Source organism: Sinocyclocheilus anshuiensis, unplaced genomic scaffold (assembly GCF_001515605.1).
Source record: "Sinocyclocheilus anshuiensis isolate Anshui unplaced genomic scaffold, SAMN03320099.WGS_v1.1 scaffold1199, whole genome shotgun sequence".
Lineage (NCBI taxonomy): Eukaryota > Metazoa > Chordata > Actinopteri > Cypriniformes > Cyprinidae > Sinocyclocheilus > Sinocyclocheilus anshuiensis.
In genome coordinates, this window is record NW_015540934.1 from 134,169 (window position 1) to 136,539 (window position 2,371).

At 45.6% G+C, this 2,371-nt stretch overlaps 1 protein-coding gene across 1 annotated transcript in view; it reads left to right on the top strand.

Annotated features, from left to right (window-relative positions):
* Positions 1-2,083, top strand: part of LOC107689513 (transcription factor SPT20 homolog) — a gene marked incomplete at its 3' end in the record, with an annotated part of 5,039 nt that extends 2,956 nt beyond the window's left edge. The window contains exon 2 of the mRNA XM_016487516.1: positions 1,510-2,083. Within this exon, the coding sequence (XP_016343002.1) occupies positions 1,510-2,083 (574 nt within the window). The remainder of the gene's footprint in view (positions 1-1,509) is intronic.
* Positions 2,084-2,371: the final 288 nt, after the last annotated feature.

Below are 2,371 nucleotides of genomic sequence, written 5' to 3' on the forward strand. Positions count from 1 at the left end.
ATGCTTCCAAAAAGACTAGCAATAATCAAATGTCAGGCACACAAGAAGGGAAATGATTATGTCATTAAGGGAAACAATGCAGCAGATTTAGAAGCTAAAAAAGCTTCAGGGTGTCAAGTAGCAGTATTAGCACCTGTAGTACTTATCATACCTCAACCTCAATTAGAGGATATAATTCGAATTCAAAAACAAGCAGGCCCCTATGAGCAATCAATGTGGCACCAAAGGGGAGCTAAAAAAGACTCACAAGAGGTCTGGCGTACAGATGAAGGAAACATGGTTGCACCTACTTCACTTTTGAATAATCTTATTGCAGATGCGCATGGTTTTGACCATTGCGCAAGGGGGGAAGTGATAAGGAAAATTAAACAACAAGGATATTGGTCTCCTTATTTATATGCAATGGTGGATGAATTTTTGTCCACATGTGAAGTTTGTGCCAAATACAATGTGAGGAAAGGGATAGCGACACCAATAGGCCATATACCAGTACCAGAAGGGCCCTTTAAGCATTTGGTAATGGACTATGTGGATATGATAAAGCGAGTACAAGGAAAGAGATACATGCTTGTGATCATAGACAGATTTAGCAGGTGGGTGGAGGCAGTACCATCAGCAGATCTGGGAGCAGGAACAGTAATTAAATTTCTAACAAGAGAAGTAATTCCTAGATTTGGAATACCATCAGAAATAAGTTAAGATAATGGGTCGGCATTCATACAAAAAGCTGTAAAACCAGTATTGCAACAATTAAGAAAAAAACAGGCACAAGGGTGCTCGAAAGGGTTAATGGAACTATCAAGGCCAAAATTAACAAAATATGTGAAAGTACTAAACTTAATTGGATTGATGCATTGAAGAAATGAACTGCCATACATAAAGTTATCTATTTACAGGAAAAAAAGAAAAGAGCCCAGAGAGGAAACAGAGACTGCATGTCCAGTGTTCCGGGTGACCAAGTATATCTGAGGGTATTCAGGAGAAAATTGAATGAGCCTAGGAGAGAGGGACCCTACAAAGTGGTGAGAGCTACTCCAACAGCAGTCCAAGTGGAGGGAAGCACAACCTGGTATCATCTAAACCACTGTACTAGAGTTCCCACGGAAAAGACGGAAAGGAAAGAAAACAGACAAGCAGACAATGCAGGAGAAAGTAACGAGGAGAAACCAGAGACACAAGATGAAGTGCAAAAGGACGAGAGCACAAAAAAAGATTCACAAGGAGCTCCCTTCCTCCTGTCAGACGAACAGGAGAGGAAAGAGAATAAGTCTGATAACATATCTGAAGACCATCCTATGCCTAATGCACCTAATATGCAGAAAGGAACCATTCTATGTATGGAAAATGCCTTAAAGTCAAAACTGTATAAAAAGAGAGGCAGAGAAACATTCTGGAGATTTCTCTGCAGAGAACGTCTCCACTTTATTCTTGATGTAATAAAGTGTATCTTCTGGCATCAAAACCCAAGACTGAGTGTGGTTCCTCAGATTAACGGCAGACGACACTACACTACCAGGCTCCATCACAAACCAGCAGCCTACAGTCCGCACAAGCCAGCTACCAATCTGTGTCCCAACCCAGTGTCCTGCAGTCCGCTCAAGCCAGCTACCAGTCCATGCAACAGCCTAGTGGCCAAAAACCAGGACTGACCCGATACCAGCCTGTCTCTCAGCCCAGTGTCCTGCAGTCAGCCCAAACACGCTACCAGTTTGTGCCCCAGCCTGGTGGCCAAAAGCCAGGACGGATCCAATACCAGCCCATCTCACAGCCTAGTGGATTGCAGTCAGCTCAAGCCAGCTACCAGTCTATGCAACCACCTAGTGGCCAAAAACCAGGACTGACCCGATACCAACCTGTCTCCCAACCCAGTGGCCTGCAGTCAGCACAAGCCAGCTACCAGTCAGTGCAAGCTCACTACGAGTCTGTGTCCCAGCCCAGTGGCCAATCTGTGTCTCTTCAGCCTGGATTCCAGCTGTCTTCTATGCCAGAGCAGTCAAGTTATGCGTCTCTTTCCAGTTTTGGTTCCCAACCCCTAGCGCAACCCAGTAATGTACAACTTGCTTCAAGCTATGAGTTCAATCCAGTAGCCTGCAGTCAGCACAAACCAGCTACCAATCTGTGCAACAGCCTAGTGGCCAAAAACCAGGACTGACCCGATACTAGCCTATCTCACAGTCCAGTGGCCTGCAGTCAGCACAAACCAGCTACCAGTCTATGCAACAGCCTAGTGGCGAAAAACCAGGACTGACCCGATACCAGCCTGTCTCTCAGCCCAGTGGCCTGCAGTCAGCACAAGCTCACTACCAGTCTGTGCCACAAACTAGTGGCCTGCAGTCCGCATAAACCAGCTACCAGTCTATGCAGCAGACTA